Consider the following 24,609-nt stretch of genomic DNA (forward strand, 5'->3'; position numbering starts at 1 on the left):
CGAAATAAGAATGAGAACAAGTTCTTGTTGGGAAAATATAATTAAGACAGTAGAGCAACATCTTTAAAGTACTGGCAGTGGGAGGTAAAACTGTCCACCTAAAATTCTATATCCAGCAAAAATATCTCTCAAAAACCAAGGCACAAGAAAGAGTTTTCCAGACATCCCAAAACTAAAAATAAAATCACAATCAGACCCTTACTACAAAAACTGTTAACACATGTTCTTCAGGCACAAGGAAAATCATACCAGATAAAAATCTGGATCTATGCTAAGGAAAGAAGAGCATCAGAAATGGTATGTGTATGGAAATAAAAAACTCTTATTCTTATTTTCAAATCTCCCTAAAAAAATAGGTATCTGTCTAAACAAAAATAATAATATATACTGTAATTGATAACATATATACAGTATATATACAAAGACTGAGAAGAGGAAATTAACGTATACTGTTAAGGTTTTTATACTATACATAAAGTGTTATAATATTTTTTTAAATATTTTATTTATTTATTTGACAGAGAGAGAGAGCGAGAGAGGGAACACAAGCAGGGGGAGTGGGAGAGGGAGAGAGAGAAACAGACTCCCCGCCGAGCAGGGAGCCCGATGCGGGACTCGATCCCAGGACCCTGGGATCATGACCTGAGCCGAAGGCAGATGCTTAACGACTGAGCCACCCAGGCGTCCCCTAAAGTGGTATAATATTAACTGAAAACACACTATGATAAACTAAAGATATTCCAAACACTATAGTAAACACACACAAAAAAGAAAGTTATAGCTAATCAGCCATTAACAGAGATAAAATTGAATAAAAATATTCAATCTAAAAAAAGGAGAAAAAGAATAACAAGCAAATAAAGAATAGAAAAAAACAAATAAAAAGCAAATAGTAAGGTAAAGGATTTTAAACCAAACTGGATCAGTACTTACACCAAATGTAAAGGGACTAAATACTTCAGTTAAAAGTAACAGCTTGTCATAGTGGCAAAAATAAATAAAACCCAACTAACTATATGCTGCCTACAATAAATGCACTTCAAATACAGAGACAGAAATAAATTAAAAATAGCATGGAAAAAAAATCTGTTAACACTAATCAAAAGGAAAAAAGAGTAGTTGTATTAGTAACAAAGTAGATTTTAGAGCAAAGATCATACCCAAGGATAAAGAAGGACATTTAATTTTTTTCAAAGATTTTATTTATTTATTTGACACAGAGAGAGAGAGACAGTGAGAGAGGGAACACAAGCAGGAGGAGTGGGAGAGGGAGAAGCAGGCTTCCCGCTGAATAGTGAGCCCGATGTGGGGCTCGATCCCAGGACCCTGGGATCATGACCTGACGCTTAACAACTGAGCCACCCAGGCGCCCCAAAGAAGGACATTTCATAATGACAGAGGAGACAATTTATCAGGAAGACATAACAATCCTAAATGTTTACACAGCCAATTAACAGAAGTTGAAAATACATGAAACAAAGACCAATAGGACTGTAAGAAGAAACAAAAATCCTCCCCATAGTCAAAGATGTCATTATTTCTGTCTCTCAATAACTGACAGAACAAGTAGACAGAAAATTAGTAAGGAGACAGAAGACTGAACAATACTATCTACCAAATGAACCTGATCAACATTTATGGACCACCCCACCCAAAATATACATTGTTTCAATTTTACACAGAATGTTTACCAAGATGGACCATTTCCTACCTATAAAAAGTCTCAAAAAATTTTTTTAAAAATCAGTTCATGCACATTATACTCTCTGACTGTAATGTAATTGAATTAGAATCAACAACAGAAAGGCCTCAAAAATATCCCCAAGTATTTGAAAACTAAATAGAACACTTTAAATAACCTCTGAGTCAAAGAACTCAAAGGAAAAATTAGAAAGTATTTTGAACTGATTGAAACTGAAAATACAGCATTTCAAAATTTCTAGCATGTGGCTCAAGTACAAAAGGGAAAATGTACAGGGCTAAGTGTCTACATTAGAGAAAGGGTAGCAAAATCAGAGCAAATGAAACCCAAAGTAAGCAAAACAGAGTAAACAATAAAGATCAAAGGGGAAGTCAATTAAATAAAAAACAAAAACAATAGAGAAAATCAATGAAACCAAAATCTGGTTCTTTGAGAAAATCAGTAAAATTGATAAACTTTCAGCCACATTGATCAGGAAGCAGGACAGAAGACACAAAATATCAGTATCAGAAATGAGAGAGGTGACATTACTACAGATTCTATAGAATAAAAGGGTAACAAGGCAATGCAGTCAACCATTGAACAACATGGGTTGAAACTGTGCAGGTCCACTTACATGCAGATTTTCTTCAATAAAAATAGTACAGCATTGTATTTTTTCTTGCTTATGATTTTCTTAATAACATTTTCCTTTCTCTAGCTTAATTTACCATAGGAATACAGCATATAATACATACGACACAAAATATGTGCTAACTGAATGTTTATGTTATAGGTAAGGCTTCCAGTCAACAATAGGCTATATTAGTAAAGTTTGGGGGCAGTCAGAAGTTACACACTGCTATTCGAATGCATGTGAGGATGGAAGGCAAAAGGATGGCAGAAGAGAATTCTTCCTTCTTTTTATCTTTCTGTTCCTGTCTGCATAACCCGGGCAATGATTCCTTATCTTGTGTTATGCATTAAATTGTGTCCCACCAAAAGATTATTAAAGTCCTAATCCCCAGTACCTATGAATGTGACCTTATCTGAAAATAAAGTCTTTGCAGACGATCAAGATGAGATGGACCTTAATCCAAGGATTGGTGTCTTTATATAAAGGCAAAATATGGACACGTAGACAGATCAGGACATAGGGATATGATATGAAGACATAAAGGGAAGTCCATCTACAAACCAAAAGAACCCCTGAGCCTACCAGAACTAGGAGACACACAGAACAGATCCTTCCTCATATCTCTCAGAAGGAATCAACCCTGCTGACACTTTGATTTCAGACTCACAGCCTCCAGAGTTGTGAGGGAATACATTTCTGTTGTTTTTTTTTTTATTAATTAATTTATTTATTTAATTTAAAGATTTTATTTATCAGAGAGAGAGAGAGAGAGAGAGGACAAGCAGAGAGAGTGGCAGGCAGAGGGAGAAGTAGGCTTCCTGCTGAACAGGGAGCCCGATGCGGGGCTCGATCCCAGGATGGGATCATGACCCAAGCCGAAGGCAGCTGCTTAACCGACTGAGCCACCCAGGCATCACCATTTCTGTTGTTTTAAACTGCCTCGTTTGCGGTACTTTGTAATGGCAGCCTTAGAAAACAAACACATCCTGTCAGTGGCACGTGGTTCCAGTCTCCAGCTTTCTTCTAACACTCCCATAATCAACTACACTTCACCATCTTGGAGAATCCCCACCTGGGCTCCTATCTCCGAGGTGCCCTCCGGGCTCTCAGTCAGCTTCTAGGTTCTGGTAATACCAATTCCTCTTTTGTTCCTCAGTCCCTAAGGATGGGAGCTGCTCCCGTTTTTCTTCAGTGTTCCCTTTTTGCTTTTTTCAGTTTCCTGACACCCATTTAACCAATGCCTTATATTTAATTCACTCTGTGGATATAGGAAATGAGTAGTTTCTTTACTTCTGATAAGAACCCCCAGCGATAATCATTCATTCAGAGTGAAAGCCAAAATCTGAAACCTAGCTTACAAAATCCTAGGCAATCTTTGCCCTGCCCCTGGCTACTTCTCTGGCTACATTTCTCGTCATTTCCTCTGTCACCCACTCTGTTCCAGCCACACTGGTCTCTTCGCTAATCCTTAGACATACCAAGCATGCTGGCTTCGTGGCCTTTGACCTGCTGTTCCCTATGCCTGTAGACATCTGCATGCATGTGGCTCACTACTTCAAGTCTCTGTCCATACCTCTGGAGACATCTTTCCTGACAATGTATACAAATGTATTATTTCTCATAACTCCTGCCTTCTCGATCCGCATAATCCCTTTCCTCTATAGCACACATCACCTCCTGGAGTACTTTATATCCATTTGTTATCTACTGCCTTCTCCAGTAGCATGCAAGCTCCGTGAGAGAATCATTGTGCACTGCTGTGCCAACTTTTGAAAGGAAGACTGAGTAACTGTAGAAAAACCCTTACCAGCAGCCCTACCACTGCGTCAGTGTGCTTGAACTATAATGAATCTTTAATTTTAAAAAAGATGTGTGATTCTTCTTTGGCTTTGTTGGCTGCCTTTCCTCCATGGAGCCACACTTTGTAGCAGCATGTCCTGAAATTCCTTCATGATGGTGCACTTTAAGTTGTGTGTTCCCTTCTGTTTAACAATTTAGATTTTTTTATAAGGCAAGTATTTCCTCCATTTTAAACCTTTAAAGGTATTTAGTTGAGCAAGACTGGTCAGTCAGCAGAATTTATGAAGGGAATGGTCATTGCATGATGAGACTGGTGTATGACACTGTATGAGAGGGATGAGGAGTATGAAATGTATGACAGTATTATTAAGACTCCTTGCTGGGGGAGCCAAACGAGAAGGAAATGTAATTCCTACCCTCACAGAGTTTAAAATCTTATGAATATTTAACTCCCACGAATGAAAAAGTCTCAACAGTTACCAACAATGCACAAATGAAAACAAAAACATAACACCTAAGTGCTGGTTAGGTAAGACACTATGGCCATTACCATGTCCATTCAAACTACAACAATCCTTAGAAGTTGAGTAAAAACCCAGGATTTAAAGAGACAAAGATCAATGAGGATTAGGTACTTGCAAAAGGAAACGACAAATACATGAATATAACTTCATTAGTTACCTAGAGTTTATAAACTACACTATGAATTTAACCTCTCTCCTTTCTTATTTACCTCTTTATTCTGTGCTTTCCCTTAAATGTTTCATATTCTATTCTGAATTCAAATGCTTCTGTACTTTAAACGTCAGGGTGGAGTTACACCATAAACTCGTTCCAACTCACCTCAGGTCTCAAACTGAAGTGTCATTTTCACAGACTTTTTCCAGTCACTTAATCTGAAATAAGTGTGCCTTGTTATTCTCCATCCTGTCATGTCTCTCACAGGCCTTAGCACAACTGATAAAATCATAAATTATTCTGTGACCTTATGATTTGTCCTCCTTGCTAGATAATAAACTACCCAGAAGCAGGGTGTATTATTTTTCATTACTGTATACACGTTGCTCAGCACAGTGCCTGGCACTTAATATATTCTTTGTTGAAAGGTAATAAATAGTATGTATTTCTGTGAAGACCAGAAATTCATATATAAAACTGATTCCAATGCCCAAAATAGTTTTATTTTCAACATTTACTAAGCTTAGGTTGTGCTAATTTCTGATACATAGAAATGTGTATCCACGTAACTATATATACATATAAATACATACAAACATAATTCACATCCATAGTAATATTTTGAGCTTTATCTATGAAATTAATTTCAGTTTGGGTCAAATATTTCATCTTTTACAACAAACCTAATCTGCTCATGAGAATCGTCATTCCATCTGAGGTCAGGAATCCTGGGTAGAACCGGGATATGGTACTGGGATGGTCAGAACTGCCCCTTGCCCATACAGGGTGCCTTGGTACAACTTAGAAAAGCCACATAGTCTGAGTAGACACAACCACACACCCATAAACCTGGCTTGGTGAGTGGAGCCTGGCAGGATTTCAGCTCTCACTGGCTGTCCCAGCCAGGTGCCCTTGTACAAGGCACAACCTGCATGTAGGTGGCCATCCTAGAGGGGGCTGCTCTGTGGTGATGCAAGCCAAAAGGGGTGATCAGGCCACTCTTGTACAGCTTTACTCCTTGCTCAAAAAGACTGATTTAATTTGTCTGGCTGAGTTTGGTCAGATAGGGGGTCTCTTCTTCTTGGAACCACTTCCGTTGATTTAGCTGAAGAGAGAGATCTCCTTAAGTGAAGATCATTTTCATGTTCAAGTGTGCACATGGTGTGCCATGTCGAAGTGGACTTTCAAGACTTAATCTTAAGAAATAACCCAATATTGATTCTTGATTTCTTGATTCTTAAAGATTATGCTGTCAAGCTGGCTCTAGGTGAACTATGCAATTTCCCTCTGCAAAAAGAAAGAAAGACAGAAAGAATCAGAAGTTAGTTCACTTCTACAGCACTGCTTAGTGACTTTTTGGAAATTATATCAGTGGCACTGAGAAGAAGCTCAGCTATCTCATCAGCGATCTGATTACTGACTGTCATGACTAACAACATATGGGATCAATTCTAGCTCCCGTGTATCAAGAAAAAACATGTTTGTCTCATTTCAGTAATCTTTTATAAATTCTAATTCTTAAAACGTAGGGCCACAAGTTTTAAGAGCCACATAAGTTTTTAAAACCAAAATTTATTTACCTTTTCAATGTCCTTAGTCTCGAAGTACAAACCATAAGGAAGGCCTGTTCCAAAACTACTAAGATGAATTCATCACTTGGAGTGAGAGTTCAAACCACTGAAATATAATTTTAAAAGGATTTTTATTTTGGAAATTCAACATAAAACTGGTTATTTGGGAATAAAGGATTGGATAGTGGAAAACAACCTAGATTGGATCCCTGAGTCCTGGTTTTTAGGCTACCTAATTACATGAGATTGTGCAAGTGACTTAATCTTGATGGAATGTCTGTCTTCTCCTGTTTATTAAATGAGAGTTTAAAGTCTTAAGTCCTTATAGCTCTAAGATTTATTTTATATTAAAAGTTCTCAATGCAGGAAGAATGTCAGATAAAGCAGTCTGTGGGATCAGAAGTTGCATTTGTGATCACACACATAAAGAAGTCATGTGTACACAACAGTCCCTGAGAGAAATGGTAAATTTGCCATCTCGGACCTACACTGAGCTCAGTACTGGACCAAATATCGCAGCAGATTTTTTTTCAGTTATTCTAATCGGTCACCTCTTCAGGGAAAATCCTCGCTCCACTAGTAAATCAGGGTCCAGAAATCGAAAGGGGCAGAAGTCTTATCTAGCCACTGCGGCCACTTTAACAGTAATTCGTTTAATCCGCGGTCCACCTCCACCATCACCAACTTTCACGTTAGCTTGGCGAAGTTTATGTCTGAGAAGTGAAGCAAATCCAAATATGGGGAACATTCTTCCATTGCCAAAATGGGAAATCTGCCTTATCTCCTCTTCAAAATCCTATCTACCAGAAAATCTGCTCCCCTGGTAAAAATACTCAAATGGGAAGAAAGCACATTTTGTGTGCAATCCCGTGTAGGTTCATCCTCATGCCAACTTGCGGGGATCCCGTAAACGTCAAGTCACCACTCCTGATAACGTACAGATCTTTTTAGAAACACTTTCACACAGACTTTGTCTGGCTGGGGGAAAGGTTAGTATCTAGGTACATGGGATGCGTTGGGCCCGCAAACCTGCTACTAATTCTCCCTCCAGAACCAACGCCTCCGTAGCCTCTGTATTTACACCCCCCGGGGAAATCGCCCCAGGATCCCCCCCCCCCCCGCCCCATTTAAAATGGAACGCTGATTTCACGGCCAGTTTCTTCTCTCCTCCATCTGACAGGGAGGAACCTGCGCTCCTGCGTTCCGGGGAGCTGCGGGCCGGGCCCAGATGAGTTCCAGGGCACAGGTGGGTCCCTAGGAAGGGGCGTCCGGGGCCAGCCTGCCAGGCTGGGGGCCCCGACACCCCAGCCCACGCATGCACACGCGATTGTGCCACTTCAGGAGCGCGTACCACCTTAAGCAAGGATGGGTACTTCTTCTCAGTCTTCAAACCGTCTTAACCTACTCAGCGGCTCTCAGCATTTGGGTTGTCCCCCCGCCTCTAAATCAGACCCCAAGGAAGAGCTTTACCGACTCGAGCTTCACGTTGAAAATCACCGGGGAACAGGGGGAGTCCGTGCGGCCAGGAGACGGGAAAGGGACCGAAAACCTCCCTCCCGCCAACTCCAGCCCACTCTGTGCATCCTCCCCCCGCCCAGGGCGAGGGGCGGGCCGGGGGTGGGGGGGAGGCCCTGCAAGGGGCCCCTCCCTTCTCACCTCCCGCGGCCCACTTTTACTCACTTGCTCTCCGAGGCTCGGCTTGGCCGCCTTTACCCAGAGGTAGTGCGGAGGGGCTGAGGGGAGGAGAGAGGAGCCAGCGAGCAATCTCCGCGCCGCGCCCTCGCCCCGGGGCCGCGGGCCGAAGGACCAGGGCCTTGGACGCCCCCGAGCCGCGCGCCTCGAGGAGGCAAGCGCGCTCGGTTCCGCGCCCTCGACGCTGGCTCCGAGGGCTCCACCGGGCCCTCCCCCTCCGTCCGCCGCCGCGGCCCGCGGCTCCTCCCCGCCGCAGCCGCGAGGCCGTCCGGCCAGGGGGACGCGCTCGCGCCGGGGCCGCCCCCTCCCCTCCCCTCCCCCCCACCTCGGCCCGGCCCGGGCGGGGGCGCGCGAGGAGCGGTGACGTCAAGGGGCGCGCGGTGGCAGCACCTCCCCGCGCGCTAGTTAAAAAGAAGAAGAAAAGAGGGAGCGAAACATGAGAGGCTGTGTGAGAAGCTGCAGCCGCCGGCAGAGGAGACCTCAGCATCATCTAGAGCCCAGCGCTGGCCCTGCCTGCGCCTGCCCCGCCGCCGCCGCCGCCGCCGTTTCTGTTCCTGCTACTGTCTCACCTAAACAACTCCCGTTACACGGACAAGTGAACCTCTGTGGCCGTCTTCTCCTCCTCTTCTTCCTCCTCCTTTTCCAACTCCTTCTCCTCCTCCCACTTCCCAGCCGCAGCAGGAAGCCCCTAACCCAACTGACACTGGCACAACTGCAAACGGTGTCATCCGCACAACTTTATCTTGCTCCTCGGACTCCCCTAAGGCATTGGACCCATCGCCTTGTCTTTTATTTTTTGCAAAGTTGCATCGCTCTACATAGTTTCCCCCCCCCGCCACCACTCTCTGCCTCTCGAGTGTCCCCCGCAGCCTCCTCCTGGAGCTGCGCCCTAGTGCCCCTGCTGGGCAGTGGCGTTCCCCCCCCCATCCTCCCGCGCCGAGCCCCTGCCGCTCGGGGCAGACGATGCTGAAGATGCTCTCCTTTAAGCTGCTGCTGCTGGCCGTGGCTCTGGGCTTCTTTGAAGGAGATGCTAAGTTTGGGGAAAGAAGCGAAGGGAGCGGAGCGAGGAGGAGAAGGTGCCTAAATGGGAATCCCCCGAAGCGTCTGAAAAGGAGAGATAGGCGGATGATGTCCCAGCTGGAGCTGCTGAGTGGGGGAGAGATGCTGTGCGGTGGCTTCTACCCTCGGCTGTCCTGCTGCCTGCGGAGTGACAGCCCAGGGTTGGGGCGCCTGGATAACAAGGTAAGCACGCACCCGCCTCACGGATGCGAGATTGACGTACTGGCGAGGTGGGGGTTCCCTGTGGCTCCAGAAATGCTGGTGGCTGTGAGAAGGTGCGAAACTTGTTTGGAGAGTTCTTTTTGATAACTTTCCTGAATTGCTAGTGTGATTCGGTTGTGGTGTTTCTCTGGGGTGCGCAGATAGCTCTCCCGCCCCCAAGAGTCCGCGGTCGGGATGCTGTGCAAAACTGCCTGTCTCAGAAAAGAGAAGCTTCTGTGGTACCCGCATTCTGGGCTGGGTAAATATTTTAAAAGAATCGCGATTAACAGTGTGTTTTGGATCGAATCGGGCATTGGCTGCGGTGAAACTGTAAATTAAGGTGGCTGTGGTTTCCGGTTTATTTTTCTAGGGTAACAAGATTTGTGCAGTTTTCTCCACGTGCTCGGTTAGGGAGAGGATTGAATCGTAAAGGATGTTGAAGCATGGTTGGTTTAGGAGCCCCAGCCCCGTCAGAGGGGGTTGTCTCGCATTACAATAGTTAAACTGCGACAAGGAACTCCTGGTACTCCAATTGAGAACCCGAAGGACGGGCGAAAGATTTTGCTGGGGCATATTTGTCACATAAAACTGAGACTCTTCTCTCCGCCTCAGTTTGCAATGTTTTGAAACATTATAAATTCGGGCTTTCAATGGCAGTTAGTTGTCTAGGAAGAGCCTCTCCTGAAATTGGTTTGAGGAGTAATGGCATTTACACTTTCCTTGTGTTCTTAAGTTTTAAACAAATATGAAATAGTGTTGGTTGAGTGTAAAAGCAAGCTTATTTTTGAGTTTGCGACATCTTTCTTGTCATGGGATGCAGCAACGTGTGCTCTCTACTGTACTGCAAGGAAGCCTGGGGAGCACGTCATTAACAATCCCTGCACGTGAAATAAACAATCAGGTGTCTTTGCTCCCCCCTCCCCTTCCCCATTTTAGGTTTAATTAAGAATTCCTCTGTTACAACACTGCAGTTGTCAAGGTCTGAGAGACTCTTGGAAAACTTGTGCTTCAGTCTTGCTGGCCCAGGCATTAAAAAAAAAAAAAAAAAATACCCAGGCTGAATCTAATTTTTATGCTCAGTTCACGGTAGATTTCACTCTATTCTCATGTAAACAGCTCCTACGAATCAACATATGTGTCTGGGTGGTATCTCTCACTTTGTTTTGTAACAAAAAGCCATATTGCATCATTTAATTTGCTCAAGTCATGCAAATAGGAAAAAATCAATAGGACAAAAAGGGGTCGACTTATCCTCCTCCCCACTAAACTGCTGCCCACACACAGAGTCCTGTTGCTTATGGCAAAAGAATAACAACAACACCATTGTGTTTGTTAGTTGGTTCACTAATGGGTGAAACTAGAGAACATCATTCTCTTTCAGTCCCCAGCTCTGTCCAAATGTTCATGCCTTTTGAGGGAGCATTTGTCCAACTCTCTCTATTCCCAGATGAGTGAGAACTGTCTTGCTGCAGGTTTTCAGCTGCAACTCTCTCTTTATTCTTACCATATGCAGCAGTAGTCTGAGATTCAGGGAACAGATATTCCAGCATTTTATTCAAAACAATGTCATTAAGCTCCTGTATGGTAATTGAATTAAATTACCAAAAAAAAAAAAAGCTACATTCACATCATCAGCAGGGTTTTACCAGGAGCCCAAAAGAACCAGGAAGTTCATAGAAGTGTTTAGAAATATTTGCCATTAAGTCTCCCTGTGTGCAGTGTGCACTAGGAATATACCCATGATCTGCAGACCCCTGCAATACTGAACTCTTCCAGGAACATGAGGAATGAAAACTTTGTCAACTAAATATAGTGGGGAGTTGGAGGGGTTGGGGGAGGAACTGAGGGGAGTTATAACCCTTAAGAGGAGTTATATAATTTTTTTTTAAGAAATCATTCTTTAGGAAGAAATCTGCCACGTTAGCTATTCACATTCCATTCCGTTTTACGTGCTTCCAATCTCCAACAAACCCCTACTCATTTGGAAAATGTGTCTGAATTAAATTTGGTACACTGGACTTTGCTGGTTCCATTACAAGTGCTTTATAAAAAACCAACAATACTCAAATTGTTCAAAACAGAGTAGTGATATAGCTATGCATGTGTATGCTTGACCTATGTTAGTTCTCACGTTTTAATAGTTTTTAAAACATGTTATTTTATAATAAACTTCAGTGTTTCCCTGTTTTCCCCTAAGCCTTTCTGGCTTATAATATATGTTAGGGTCTTATTTCATAATGTGTGTACAGGAGAGATAATGGCTATTTGAAAGGACCCGTTTTTGTTTATGAAAAGAAAAAAAAAATCCCAAGAAACATTTCTGCAACTTTTCAAGAAACTACAGGCATAGCTTTCTCCTACAGGAAGAAACTTCATAGATAGTAGCACACTAGGTAGGAATATTGAGCATGCTCAACTGCGCAATTAAATCCAGTTTCCAAGCAAACACATTTTCTTTAATGTAAGGAGCTAGCATTGAGTTCAATCCTTTGGCTATGGTATCATGCTTTTATATTTTAATTTTTTGGTATATTTTAGTAATTTTATGTATTGTAACGAGATTATTAACTACTGTTATAAATAAATGCTGCCAAAATTTAGGAAGTTATATTGTCTTGGCAATATTTTTGCAGCTCCTAAATACAACATGCTGAAAGGATCTAATTCCCATTAGCCAAATTGAATCCGCAGCCAACTGAAATACCCCCATTTCTAAAACTTAACTTGTAGCCAGAGAGGCATAGAAGCTCTCTCTACCTTGGGTGGTTTCACAGCCAAAGCTGTCAAGGAATGGGTGAAAAGTAATTGTTTTCAAGTGTGCCCTTTTACAATCATTTGTTTGCTCTGGCTCTTTCAGGGACAAAGGCTATTGTTGAACACATCCAACTAAACAAATAACTCATCCTGGGGTCCCTTTAACAGCTGCCTTAGTACAATGATCTATTTACATATTAGCCTAAAATTGAAACTGAACTCTTTAATGACATAATCCAGCACTATAGTCCAGAGACGCATGTGTTCTAGCCAACAGCTGAACAACCTTGTAGGCATATGATTTTTAGAAATAACTTTTTGTGGACCAAGTGATCTTAAGGCGACATCTTAATATACTGTCACGTATTTTCTCCTTTTGTCTGCTCATTGAACCCATGTGGGTGCCTTTTTATCCTCTTTGTTCAGTTACTTGATAAATAAAGAGAAATACAGAAGGTCTCTGTCACCCATTTTACTATTTGTTGATAAGCTATAGTTGTAGGCCACGCTTCACTGTGTATTCCAGTATTTACCTTACCGTTCTATGGATTTTACTTTCTTGTGGTTTAAGATTAAAGGATGACCTGCCAGATGTTATAAATTAGTCAGCAACAGCCACAATCATTACTAGGCATGCTGTAATAATGTTTCGAAATTTTACATGACTTTCAAAGTATATTTAGTTTAAACCACTATAATTTGATGGTTTCATATATGGCTTTTAAAAATCGAAACAGGAAATTAGCTTAAATTTCTTCTTAAGATTGATGACATTGTCAGACATAAAGTTAAGGACCTTTATCGACACAAGCACATAGGCAAAAAAAGAAGAAAAACTACACTACACACATCAGGACTCATCTGTCTAAAACAGTGTTGCAGCTTGGGCTGAGTCAGTTTAATTGACTTCAGTAAGACTATTGGTTCATTGAAACCAAAGCCAGAATGATGGCTCTATCTATCTTCAAATAGGTATTTACACTGCAGACCTCACACAGAGCAAAATGTTACCATCCTGCTGGGCCGGAACAGCATGAAACTTTACAAAGAATAATATTATACTCGATTTCAGATAATTTATTGAATCCTATTTCTGAAACTTTTGATGAGAGATCTTGTGGCCAGGACACATTCCAAAAATTGTAAAAGACAAAATTCTTTAGGCACTAAAATCAAGCTCTTCCTGGACAGCAGCTGGGAGAGTATATGGGGATCATTTTGTATCCGCTATAAAAAATGGAAGCATGTATATTCTCCATAAAACTAAAGGTAATTACATTCTAGTTTCTCAGCCAGCAAAAAAGGTGGCTTCAGCATCCTGCAGTTGTTTTGTTCTTAGTGGACGGCTCTACGATAAGCAAACAAAACAAAGTTGAACAGTATTAATATTGAATAGATCCGGCGAGGTCTGCCAGAGTATGGACAATAAAAGACATTTAAAACATTCTTGGAATGCAAATTCTGAGTGTCTGGCATATGTTTCCTTTTAGAAAACTTTAACCATTTAAGCAATTGTCATTTAAATAAATTGATAAAAATCAAAATGTAAGTATAATTGTGATTAATAATAACTTTTCTGAATGTTGTAGATAGTTATAATACATAGCGCATATTTATTTATTTATTTATTTATTTATTTCTTTATTTATTTTGAAATAGGGTAACTTCTATGGAACTTTTAATTACTGCATGCCAAAATTTTAGCATGCTTGTATTCAATGATACTTTTTAGTTGCTTTGTTCTTTCAGATCCAAATTTTGTGATCACCTAGAATATCTTTATCCTAAAAAATAGAAGCCAGACCATTTACTCAAATTAGAACCTCCTTGTGAATGAAGTATTTGCTTTAAAACAATGATCTGAAGTTTCAGATGTTAATTGCAGTTCATAGTTTCAAAGAAATAACTAAGTATAAATGTAGTTATATAAACAGAAAAGGTATGAAATCCACTCCCATTATGGTGTTTTTTATTATGAAAAATCAATGCTTAATTTAGACAGCACTACGTTTCATGTCTCAAATATTGTGCTGGTATTGTCTTCCATATTTATTAGAGGAGCTCCTGAAGTCAGTTTTTTTAAAGTTAGTACTAGACACCAAGACCTATTTTATCGACAAATTACTAACCTCAGTGAATCAGTAACTCCCGAATTGGTCTTACTGAAATAAAAGGCATAATACTGTATAAATAAAGATAAAAGTATTCCTTTTTTTACTAAAACTCACTAAATCCTATACAAAAGCACTTTTGTTAAACTCCTGTGTTTATTCATGCATATAACATACCTGAAGAGCTAGTTAGAAAGTTTTTCCTGGCTAAGATAAAATGAATAATAAAAATTGGTCTTAAACCAGTTCAGCTTCAGATATTATTTTTATACAACATGAAAAGGAGGTATTTCCCCCACCTTAGGAAACTTTCCCTATGCAATCCGTAGATTGAAAATTAACTGAAATTAGAGAAATGTAATTCCAGTAATATCCCTGAGAATATCGTATTAAGGAATATCAGGAGTGAACTACATTTTTACTTAAGACACAAATAACCATGTCTTAAAAAATTCTGCTTTACATACAGTTGGATAAAGGTATTTGGAGTTTTAAAGTTAAATATCAGTCACTATACACTTTGATACAGAGTAAAATGATAAAGGATTAAAGGGTCTCAATATAATCGTCATTTAATTTTTCATACCCAAAAGATAAACAGACTTTGATTTGCAAGAGTAAGAAGCACTTTTGTGCATCCTTACTCTCTAGTCCCCCAGCCCAGCCCAAGAGACTCTACTTACATCCTAATTAAAAGCATTCTGTATTTGTGACATGGTAATTCTTTTCAGACAACTGCATTGGCTAAATTACACAATTCTACGTATAGTAGTACAAAAAACATAACTAAACCTAACTTCACATGACTAAAAAGTTTGTGTTTGATTTATGGCTTTCAGATATTTTCTGTTACCAACAACACAGAATGTGGGAAGTTACTAGAGGAAATCAAATGTGCGCTTTGCTCTCCACATTCCCAGAGCCTGTTCCACTCACCTGAAAGAGAAGCCTTGGAAAGAGACCTTGTACTTCCCCTGCTCTGCAAAGACTATTGCAAAGAATTCTTTTATACTTGCCGAGGCCATGTTCCAGGTAAAAAAAAAAAAAAAAAATGGGTAAATTAAATAAACTACTGTAGAATATCCTTACAAGATACCTGTTCTTAAATGTTCGCTTCTGAGAGGGTAAAGTTTATCTCACCTTCCCAAATACCTATTTTTACCTCACAGTTAACCTTTACAAATTTGTAACCTTTCAAAATTGCTGCTAAAAGGCTTACTGTCATTTCAGTCTACAAACAGTATGTTGGTTTTGTTGAGATGTTTTACATTTGCTAAATCGATAATACAGCTGGTAGTCTTTACACACATTGGATTATCAGTACAGGTTTCTTGTTGGTGTCTTCTTCATCCATCAGCATCAATATCAAGACAGCCTCCTTTTCTACCTAGCAGATACCAAAGTGCTGATTGCCCACGGACTTTTAAGGTCTTATTTCCTTAAATAAAGAATCATTAGAAATCCAAAAAAGTAACACCTTACAGAGCACCTTTACATGTAATGACTAATCTGCTCCTCAAAAGCTCTGTGCTGCAGGAAGGAAAAGTGCAATCATCCCCATTTGACCAATGAGGATAACCAAGCCTCTGGAGAAGTTAAATACCTCAACCGAAGTTGTGTGGCGAGGAAGTGATAGGACAGATATAGAAGTTCATAGGCTGACAGTGTCACAAATATACCTGCTCACTACCATATTTTGGACCCTAATAAACACATAGATTCTTGGACCTTGATTACTTTTACCATCAAAAATTTGTAAACTTTGGTTGTTGTTGCTTTAGTTGGAAGAATCAACATAGAGATACAAAAGAATTTAACAAGACAGATTGTTTAGTTAGGCAGAGTCACACACAAACAAATCTACTGAAGCTAACAGTTTATAAAACTAAATGACATTGAAGGAAAAGACAAGTTTTAAGAACTGTAGGATGCGCTTGGAGAATTTTTTTAACTGCTATACATATTTTACATTTTTCTCTGACCCAGAAAAGTGTACATTTCTTATTTTTTTAATAGAGCTCTCTTAATAACCTAAGAAAACATTTTGACTAGGATTGCTTGCTTCCTTTGGTGTGCCATAACATGTATCTAAACCCATTCATGTGAAAATATTATTATTGTCTTTATAAACTACCGCCATGTTTGTAAGGCTTTTCTTGAACCAGCTGTTTGTTCCTCTTTATCACATTCCCCAAAGCAGAGTAGAATAGGTCACGGTTGCCTAGATATCCTCCCAAGAAGCAATAACAGATTAGGTACCATAAAGGTTTGCTGCAAATTTCAAGTCTTGAAGGGTTGCCTTTACCAATATAAATTGAAAGTAATATGGGCACTTACCATTTTCGTCCATCTTTGCCTACCTGAGAGAAATACAACTGTGCTGGATTTAAGGACTCACCCCTAAGGTCTCCATAGATGTGAAGTTATTTTAGCTTCCAAAACAAACAACAGAAAGAGTATCCAGCAAAAGAGAGAGAGTGCAGCAAATAGCTCAGGAGCCAGAACTGCAAGCACCTCGCTCCCCAGATCAACATATGTGGTGACGAATGACAAATTTATTTTTCTACAAAGTTTGTATATATGTAAAACTGCTGAAGAGCATCAAGATGTCAAGTGCTTTTGGTGACCACCCAGGCTGCCTTGAAAGATAACCAGATGAAAGCTCCACTCCAGTGGTGGATAGAGCAGCAAGGGTGCTTTCCGGGGACAGGCTACAGGCTCTAGCAACAAGCAGAGGGGACTTCCTCTGCATCCGTCAAATGCTAATAATCGTTCTAAAGACTTGTTCCAAAAGTGAGTTGTAATAACACACTCTTTGTGTTAATTTATGTTAATCAGTTTGTTTCCAGACTGATCCTTGGCACACAGTTGACCATTTTCTAAAGTATGATAGATAAGATGGTAATCCTGCCCCTCAGCCCTTGTCCCAACACAGAAGGCTCTTTACAATTCTGGAACACTTCTTTTTCAGAAATCGCCCTCGAAGCAAATTTTTAATATTTTCACCTTCTTAAATCTATGGCATGACATGGCTTACTTTCCTCTAGAGTTCAGAATTGCGGAAAACAGATACTTTGTGATTCTTTCTTATAAGAAGTCAATATATTTGACAATCCTCATTAATAGCCTCATCTTTCTGCACATCAAAAACTTGAAAATCCACTGCTAGGGCAAATGCTGAAAGGGGTTGAGAGAGGAAAAAAAAAGATCTCAGAGGCATCTTCATTTTCCCCCCATTGCCCAGTAGGTCAAGAAATAAACATATAAATGCTCTATCCCTTTGCTTCACCTTCATGACTTTAAAGAAAGCACCAGTTACTTGGGAATCCATGCATATCTGGAAGATAACTGCATTTTAGAATCTTTTATTCAGAAATATTCATGGTCTGCCTCTTTTCAAAACCTAAGAAAAGTTAAAAATCAGTAGTGAGGGTACACTGGTGTTTTATTAATCATAATATTCTCCAGTTGTGAACTGACTTAAGGAAGTAAATTCTTAAAACTTCTAAGAATAGCAAAATTGCATTTGGGAAAAAAAAAAAAAAAAAACCACACATGCAAAGAGGAGCTCCTTGCTCCCACCAGCGGCCCTTTTTTCTGCCTGCAGTACAATGAGCAGAGTAGATGTTTTGTTGTGGAAAGGGTAGAAATGGACATGTATTGGCCTTGCTTCTTCCTTTACACTTGTTACCACGAGTATCATGATATACTTTTTCTCACTCTTAGACCGTCCTCTCTTCAGCTATAGGTTATTTAGTGCCAAATGTCTGTATACAATTAGTTCAATTGGTTTAATCCTGTTGCTAATGAGGCCAAGGTCAAGGGTTTGATTCCACCGAGGCTCTCTAGTCCATAGCCACTCCTGACCCCAGTCAGATATCTTACACATGGGGTTTATTAGTCCCCAGGAGAGCAAACCAGACGGAATGGGTGGATACATCAAAATCCACTACCTCTATTAGAAAATGCTGTCAAGTGCAGGCCCTACTGACAGTGAGTTTTGTTTTGGTTTTTCCTTATCATGATAAACAGCATGTATAATGAGGAAAAGTAACTTTTCTCTAGCATACATGGCCAAGAGAAAAGCTAGAGCTTAGAATATTCCACAGAGAATATTTATTTACATCAGTATGTTAGGGAGTGCTTTGTGATATAGTAGGACTGGATTCACCAGGATCCAGGAGAATAGTTAGAGGTCCAGGATATTTAATAAATTATAAGGAATTTTAAAAAATGCAGCTGCTGGAATAATCCATGTATTCCCATCATCAGTAGACTTGATCATACTGTGGTGATCCAGGGTGAACTAAACACCCACCTTCATTCAGTAAAATGCTCCTCAGGGTATTGTTCCAAATAGTAGAAGCGTACCATTTGGTAAATTATGTCTTCCCTGGCAATAAATGTAAGACCAGTGTCCTGAAACCAGGTCCCTTTTAGGTCTTCACAGCAAAAACTATCTTATTCATCACTGTCCACAAAATCAGATCATTTAAGGTAAAGTATTAATGAAAGTATTACATGTTGCAATGGAAATGTTGTAATATGTGATTATAATATGTGACAAATATTGTAATTATGAGAAAAATGCCCATATTTTTATGTAAAAGTCTTCTGAGTTGGCTCCCTCCTTCACACTTACTCAGTTTGCCTACATTCTGTAAAAAGCTAGGAGTAATTCATTGTTAATTCCATTTTTGTTTTTGTTTTAATTTGGTAAGAGAACACCTCTGGAGCCATAGAGCTTATAAATCTGTACTCTTTAATCTTTAGATGTTCCATTTGAAAATGATTTGTCACTTCCACATTTGTCCCCAGCCAATAACTCCTTGTAAAATGGAATCAGCCATCAGCATTGTTTGTTAATTTTCTCTTAAGATGGTATTGGTTTTGTAGACTGTAATCCTGGAATGCAGATATTTTTTAAAAAGCAAACTTGAAATTTCTTCTCAATTGCACTTTGAAAATTTTTTGTGATCCTGCAGGCAAAAATCATGTTAAAACAAAATTTCTCATTTACACATTCAGTTATAAATATATCTGTAGTATGACAGTATTCCTGCATGCATAATATTGGCATGGAGATCTTGCTGCCTGCTGGGAACTGTGTGTGTGTGTGTGTGTGTGTGTCTGTGTGTGTGTGTGTGTGTGTGTGTGTGTGTCTCCAAAAAAAGGTCTAACCCAAAACTGCAAAAAGTTTGATTTAGCAACGCAGTTTTCCTTTTCTTCTTTTTACATCAAACAGACTTGTTCAACAATACTGGGCAGTTTTCATCTATATGCTTAGCCAGGAAAGAATGGAGGAGAAAAGTTATCTTTTGTAGACAGTGAATCGCTGAAGAAGAGTAAATGCTGCTGCAGGCTTCATTCCTCTCCCCAATTTCTAATCCCTGAATTTTTTCAAAGAAAGATAACCTCCTTCCAGCTGCCTTACCCCTCCCATGGAGCACCCCTCCCAGCTGCCATGCCTCCTTTCAGTCTCACCCCTACCCCCACCCCTACACACACACACTCCCAAGGACATCTGCTCTCACTTGCCTGATTTCCAAGGAGAAGATGTTTCCCAAGAGCCTAGTCACATACTGGCCTTGAAGAGTCTGTCTCAGAAATTTAGGGGTGATACATTTTATCCAAAAGTTAGGTCAAATTGTACATCAAGACCCTCAGAATTCTAAGATTGGTTCTAGGTTTGAAGGGACCTAAGTCAAGCTCATAGAAAACAGACTTTTAGTCTTTCATATTCCACAGATAAGTCTCACTGAGTCATCCCCAATTCTTGTTCTTAGAAATCCTTGCAAACCTGAATCCATTATACAACTTCTAAACATCAAACAAGTTATGAGGTGTCTTTAACACAAAGCTGTTATGTGTACAGTAATCTAATTTGTTAGGTAAAAATCAAAACAGTGTGCATAGTCAAAGATATGAGACCTGCAGCAGGAAGTCAGGACATCATATAAGGTTGACTCTGATAGCAGTATCCGATTTTGAGAGCAGAAATAATCAGAATATGGAAGCAGTCTTAGGAATATGCCTCCCCCCCCCAAAAAATACCTTATTAACTCAAATTGTGAAAATAAAGTCAAAATTCTTTTTTTGTCATAAGGTCCTCCTCTCTTTCAGTAAATATAGCTGTTTTTATTTGATAAAAATTCTCAGTAGGTAAAAAAAGAGAAAACCTCTTCCAGATCTCTTTAAGTAAATCTGTTTTGCATTTTTGTTTTGACTTATTTTTTTTTCAATGAGGGTGGCATACCAGCTTTCTGATTGAGCAGACTGAAGGGATATTTTAAATATAGTTCCTGTATTACAAAATAATCATTATTTTCTGTAAGTGAGGTGTAGGAAAAAGGTTCATATGTATTTGAAAATGGAGGCTCTGTTCTTAGCACCATTGCAGTAAGTCAGTCATTTATTACAGTATATAAGAACCTTGTGATATTCATTAGATTTATTATTTAATCACATGTGAGTGACAATAGAAAAAGAATTGTAAAATGACCCAAATAAGTACCTGATGGCCCATCTCTTGCTTGATTCTAGTGTGTTCTTCTTAGGAAGTTATTTATTACGGTGAGGGGGGGGGGAAGTGCTGAATTAGTGATGGGATAAACTACAAGTACAACATATGGTAAATGAGGAAGCTTGCAAAACAGAGTCAGGGCAATAACAAGATTAATGCTGGAAGTGTATTATGTGTATTTCTTATGAGTCTTTTAAAATATCCAATGCAATATTATTTCACTTTAACTGAAATTCTTAAATTTTGATTAAAGCAATGGAAATCCCAAGCCAAAAAAAGTGGCTTTCTTTCTTTTTATTATTTTCCTAGAATATTCATATACTTTCTAAAAAATTTTTTCCTATATTTTATCTTCCAAATAGGGTGTTTTTCCTGTGATGCTAAATATTTCTAATGAGTCTTTTTGCATTTCTTTAAAGGTTTCCTTCAAACTACTGCTGAAGAGTTTTGTTTTTACTATGCAAGAAAAGATGGTGGGTTGTGCTTTCCAGATTTTCCAAGAAAACAAATCAGAGGACCAGCATCTAACTACTTGGACCAGATGGAAGAATATGACAAAGTGGAAGAGATCAGCAGGTTCATAAAGATAAATGCTCTTTAATCTTAAAAAACAAAAACAAAAACAAAAAACCAACTGACAGATCTTGTGGTTTTGATAGTGAATCAACTGTCTGTGCTGGATTCCAGCAGCTATATCCTCCAGATGTTTTTTTTATTTTTTTTATTTTTGGTAGTTTGCTTCTCTAATATTATTTTTGCTTAAATGCTTTTAATGCTTAGACTACTAATCTTTTATTATGAGTTTGGCTTCTCTGTGATTCATGTGAATTTCATGATTATAGTTTTAAACTTGACCTTTATGAAGCTAGCATATGGAAATATTCAGCACAATTATTATTAGCAAATCAGAATTTTATAAATAGATCTTAGAACTTTCTCTCTGAGGGCCTTTCTGTAAGGCTTAATTATTGTGAGTAGAGCTAATTTTAATTATAGTCACTGAAAGATAAGATGATGAGCTTATGAAATTTTAAAATATGTGAAATCCTTATTTTGATTCTCTCTTTGACTTTTTGGTAGAAGGCTATTTGTTCCACTGAAAAGAATTTAAAAGAATCATATTGTGACTTTGGGGTTAACGGCACGTCATGGTTCTCAAAACCATTGATTCCTAGAGGAAATATATTTTGAAAAGGATGCTAAGTGCATCCTTTACCTCCTTCACCTCAAGAAAAGCTTACTGGTTTTCTTTAATTTGTTTAGAAAGCACAAACACAACTGCTTCTGTATTCAGGAGGTTGTGAGTGGGCTGCGCCAGCCTGTCGGCGCCCTGCATAGTGGGGATGGCTCGCACCGTCTCTTCATTCTGGAAAAAGAAGGTTACGTGAAGATACTTACCCCTGAAGGAGAAATTTTCAAGGAGCCTTATTTGGACATTCACAAACTTGTTCAAAGTGGAATAAAGGTTGGCTTTTTAAATTTTATTTATCTTTGCTCTGGCTATGTTAATTTTATTTTAGGGTTATCACTCTCACTGAAAGTGTTTGTAATAAAAGAAAGAATGTTTAAGGAGAACATAAGGAGACAACCTAAGGGGACAATAATTATGGCAACTGAATTGGGACAGTGACATTACATTTTTAATGTTATTTGGTGACTCTGAAGCAGTGCAATCAGGTTGCTACCTTGACATGCTTTCCTTATGTAATTTACATATTTAAAATAATTCTTGGTTTTATAAAGTATGTGTTTAAATGTTGTTTAACAGGCATCATACTTAGAATTGTGTGTCAGCACTTGCTAATAGAAACAAAGAGGTCTTTTGGTTATTTCGGCAATAGCAAAGCATTCTTTTACTGCATCCATTTTTGAGTTGGGCATGAAAAATGCTACTTTTACTGGTCCTTCCTTGTACAATGTTTTTACAGGTAAGTCAAATGTTCTCATCTATGATTGCTCATTTTTATAGTACATATGCATAGATTGCCTTCTTTTTCACTTCTCCAACTGGAATTCTCACGTTAAATAATCTAGTAGTATGTAAATAAAATTACTGCCAAGTTTGTCTGACGAGAGCATAACATGCAATACTATTAGCAGTACGAAGCTGTAGAGCAAACTGTGACATTTTAAAATTGAGACACATTCAACAGCTCATGACTAATTTAGAATGAAACAAAGTAACAGTATGATTTGAGAAGAACTGGTTGTCTTTTATATTTCTTACATGGGGAAAAAAGTCAAAGGAGGATTTCTACTCTTCTGCTCATATAAAAACGAACTCCTCCTTGCTTTGTTGAGCTCTCTTCAAAGGTAAGAACATCAAAACCAGAAGAAACAAGTCAGGAAAAAATAGAGGTGTAGTCCTGATATTGATTCATTACCTACCATGCAAAATAATTAGAATGATTCAGTTAGAATACAGGGATTCTATATTCCATATTGTTGGTACCACTCAAATTCAGTTGTGTGTTGTGACGGTGTCACCAAGACATCCTGCATAAGATAAGTACTTTATGGTATGTATGGTCCTTTATGGAAAAGGACTTCAGCACCAACACATAGATCATTTGGAAAATCTGTTTAACTCAGTAGTTTCAACTTTCTCCCAATAAAAGTTTTCATTAGAATTCACAGCAAATCACCAAAAGTCTCTTAAGATGAAGCATTAGTGTTTTGCACATAAGACTTTAATAAGTACATTTTGAAATGTGTTCTGATAATTCACTGCCAGTGGTACCTAAAGAGCAAAGAATTAAGATAGAGCATTAAGTACATTACTCACTAGCAGTGTGTTTTTCTTACTGTGAAAGTTAAACGTACTCTCTATGAAAGAAAAAATTGGGGAATGTATTTTAAAAATCATCACCTATAATCTCATCAGTTAAAGAATACCACTACTAACATTTTGATATACTTCCAGCTTTTATATTAAAATTAGATGAATTTATCCTGACTGCAAAGGTAATACAGGTCCATATTAATAAATGTGGAAACATACAAGAACATGTTTTCTTCTTGCTTTTCTCCTAAGCAGCTTTAAAATAAAATTGAAATCAAACCATATATACATCTTTTTAGCCTTCTTTTTTTGGACATAACCATATGTCATGAGTATGTTACCAGATTTGAAAACTTTTCTCAAAAACTTAGCTTTTATCTCTTCTGGGTATTCCATTTCCTAATTATGAGACATTTAAAGTGACTCCAGTATTTTCTTTTTATCAGTGTAAATAATGTGATTTATCATTCTCTTGTGTATTATTTAACCTGCTCACGAATGACTTCCTTCATGTCCCTTCATAGAGCATTACGGAGATGAAGGACATAAACCATGATATACATTGCCAATGGCTTTAGAATATATTTTCAAGTATTTGAAAGAATAACATAGCTTTTAAATATTATTTGAATAAAAATATTGGTATTAAAAAGATAATGCATGATAAAATGTAGGTGTAAGAAATGGGCTCAATTTTGTTGTAAGAAGTAAAGAACTGATGTTCTCGTTTCTACTTCAGTTTACCTGCCTAAAGAATGACAGCCTTTCCATCAGGGTTCCTTCAGAGTGCCTCTGTTTCAACTTATGCCCATTCATTGTAATAGTGAATGAAAGTTTATCTTCTCCGACCATGAGACATTTCATCAGGCAATAAAATTGAACAAGCAGATTATGACAGTGCCATGATTCTGTAGTAGGTATGTTCCGCAGGCCTCTGGAAATTCTGTAGAACCCCCTTTGTGCCTTGTTTCCTAGGACAGTTCTAGGCCTTTTAGGGCTTGACATAAACTTCAAAATCCATGATTCTACATTTGTAGAATACATAATATAATGTATTTTTTTTAAAGTGCGATATTTGAATTCTCTTGGAGTTTGGAACTAGTGATGTCAATAAGATAGG

The 24,609-nt window shown here is 38.9% G+C and overlaps 1 protein-coding gene and 2 long non-coding RNA genes across 5 annotated transcripts in view; 1 reads left to right on the forward strand and 2 right to left on the reverse strand.

The window, feature by feature from the left end:
• Positions 1-3,191: 3,191 nt before the first annotated feature.
• LOC113924794 lies at positions 3,192-8,324 on the reverse strand. The gene is made up of 3 exons (XR_003520802.2): positions 8,048-8,324; positions 6,377-6,473; positions 3,192-6,083 (listed from the first exon to the last, which is right to left on the reverse strand). It is a non-coding gene; the product is annotated as an uncharacterized LOC113924794 (long non-coding RNA).
• A 321-nt stretch (positions 8,325-8,645) lies between these two features.
• Positions 8,646-24,609, forward strand: part of LOC113925083 (hedgehog interacting protein) — a 95,129-nt gene continuing 79,165 nt past the window's right edge. For 2 of the 3 annotated variants that reach the window (XM_027599607.2, XM_027599608.1), the window contains exons 1-4: positions 8,991-9,301; positions 15,024-15,216; positions 21,127-21,283; positions 21,971-22,172. In XM_027599607.2, the coding sequence (XP_027455408.1) occupies positions 9,023-9,301; positions 15,024-15,216; positions 21,127-21,283; positions 21,971-22,172 (831 nt within the window). In that variant the 5' untranslated portion in view covers positions 8,991-9,022. Of the gene's footprint in view, positions 9,302-15,023; positions 15,217-21,126; positions 21,284-21,970; positions 22,173-24,609 lie in introns of all 3 variants that reach the window. The other variant, XM_027599605.2, reaches the window with a different exon arrangement.
• LOC113925085 lies at positions 19,110-24,351 on the reverse strand. The gene is made up of 2 exons (XR_003520904.1): positions 24,234-24,351; positions 19,110-19,163 (listed from the first exon to the last, which is right to left on the reverse strand). It is a non-coding gene; the product is annotated as an uncharacterized LOC113925085 (long non-coding RNA).

The sequence above is a fragment of the Zalophus californianus genome, chromosome 2 (genome assembly GCF_009762305.2).
Source record: "Zalophus californianus isolate mZalCal1 chromosome 2, mZalCal1.pri.v2, whole genome shotgun sequence".
In the NCBI taxonomy this organism is placed as follows: Eukaryota; Metazoa; Chordata; class Mammalia; order Carnivora; family Otariidae; genus Zalophus; species Zalophus californianus.